The sequence below is a fragment of the Triticum urartu genome, chromosome 7A (assembly GCF_056163025.1).
Source record: "Triticum urartu cultivar PI428250 chromosome 7A, HENAU_Tu73, whole genome shotgun sequence".
In the NCBI taxonomy this organism is placed as follows: domain Eukaryota; kingdom Viridiplantae; phylum Streptophyta; class Magnoliopsida; order Poales; family Poaceae; genus Triticum; species Triticum urartu.
In genome coordinates this window covers 570,468,714-570,470,298 of record NC_141879.1, presented here as the reverse complement: position 1 = coordinate 570,470,298, position 1,585 = coordinate 570,468,714, and the positions used below count along the sequence as shown (strand labels likewise).

Below are 1,585 nucleotides of genomic sequence, written 5' to 3'. Positions count from 1 at the left end.
GGCGAGATAAGATTTCGAATCTCAACTAAATAAGCCCTAAATATACGGGATCGGCGTAAAACAGGAAATGCAAATATATTATTATCGTTGGGGATTAATCACGAGATCATTTTCGCGCGGATACTGCAGTACTGTGCCACATTTATGGGCAAAGATTTTCGATATTCCCCGAAAAAAAAGGTTATCGATATACCTTGTGGAAAGATAAACGGAATACGGTATGGAAAAGGGAGCGGCGGATGGCAACAAACCGCAGCAGCCCGCGCCCCCCGCCTCTTATACGCACGCGCCCCCGCCCCCTCCCGGACCAGACGCACCCAGCGCAGGGCACGCACGGGCAGATCGAGGCAGGCAGGCAGGCACAGGCGCCGTAGCCGAGACCGGGAACCCCGACGGGCCAAGCACCACCACCGCCACCAACCCTAGCTACCCAGTCGACGGCCGCCATGCAGCAGCGTCCAGCGTGCCGCCGCCCCGCGCTCTGACGCCCGCCGTCGGACGCCGGTCGCCGTCGTGGTCTAGCGAGCGAGAGAGCGTTTCTTTCTTGGTACAGGGTACGGTGTTGTGAAGATCAAGATATATGGGCGTGAGCCTGCTGAGGAAGCAGCACTCGTCGGCGGCGGGGGGCTCGAGCGGCGGCTCGTCGATGCCGCCCAAGGGGTGCATGGCGGTGCGCGTGGTGGGGCCGGGCGGCCGCGCGGAGGAGGAGGAGCGGTTCGTGGTGCCGGTGGGCTACCTCAACCACCCGCTCTTCGTGGGCCTCCTCAAGGAGGCCGAGGAGGAGTACGGCTTCCAGCAGCAGGGCGCCATCACCATCCCCTGCGGCGTCGACAACTTCCGCCGCGTGCAGGCCGTCATCGACGGCCAGCGGCACGGTGGCTCCGGCTCCGGCCGCCTCGTCTCCGGCGGCCACCACCACCACGGCTCCTCCTCGGGCCACCTCCACTTCCACCTCGCCGCCTGCTTCAGGGCCTGAGATCCGCCCGTCGACGCGGATCTCGCGCCCCCTCGCCGGCCGGATAGACGCCATCCCCATGGACGCATGCATCTCCGGCCCAGTCTCGTTGCTTTGTTAATTAGAGTCTAGATTGTCAGGTATGTGATGATCGAAGGATCATGAGTGGGTTGAGTGCTAGCTAGCGTTGTTCGGGTCTGCGGGCGGGCGTGTTGGGACTTGGAAACACAGATGGATCATCCGGACTCCGCTCCAGCTTGTGGCGATGATCCATCGACGATGATGAAAATCGAAGATATTTCAGTGCCTATAATAGATTAACCAGATGTTCTCGTGTCCCTTTCCTCTACTGAATTGCCTTTGGCTTTCAGACTGTGTGGTTGGTAGTATTCTCTTTCCAGGGAAGAATCTTTCTTTGGGGCGTTGTTCATCATGGTTCATCCATACGCACGCACGTACGCACGCCGGGGCCAAGAATTAATGAACAAACTTCTGAAGAACATTAAGTGGTTTCGGAGCAAGTAGCTCCAAGTTCACACACAATTAACTCCTTTACAAGCAAAAAATAATACTAATTGAAACTGTCGAGCTAGCTTGCAAATGACCCATTTTCGTTCTTTCTTTTAAGGA

The 1,585-nt window shown here is 57.7% G+C and overlaps 1 protein-coding gene across 1 annotated transcript; it reads left to right on the top strand.

The window, feature by feature from the left end:
- The first annotated feature begins 291 nt into the window (after positions 1–291).
- LOC125523426 (auxin-responsive protein SAUR32-like) lies at positions 292–1,293 on the top strand. The gene has a single exon (XM_048688465.2). The coding sequence runs from the start codon at positions 581–583 to the stop codon at positions 974–976; it is 396 nt and encodes a 131-aa protein (XP_048544422.1). The 5' UTR covers positions 292–580; the 3' UTR covers positions 977–1,293.
- Positions 1,294–1,585: the final 292 nt, after the last annotated feature.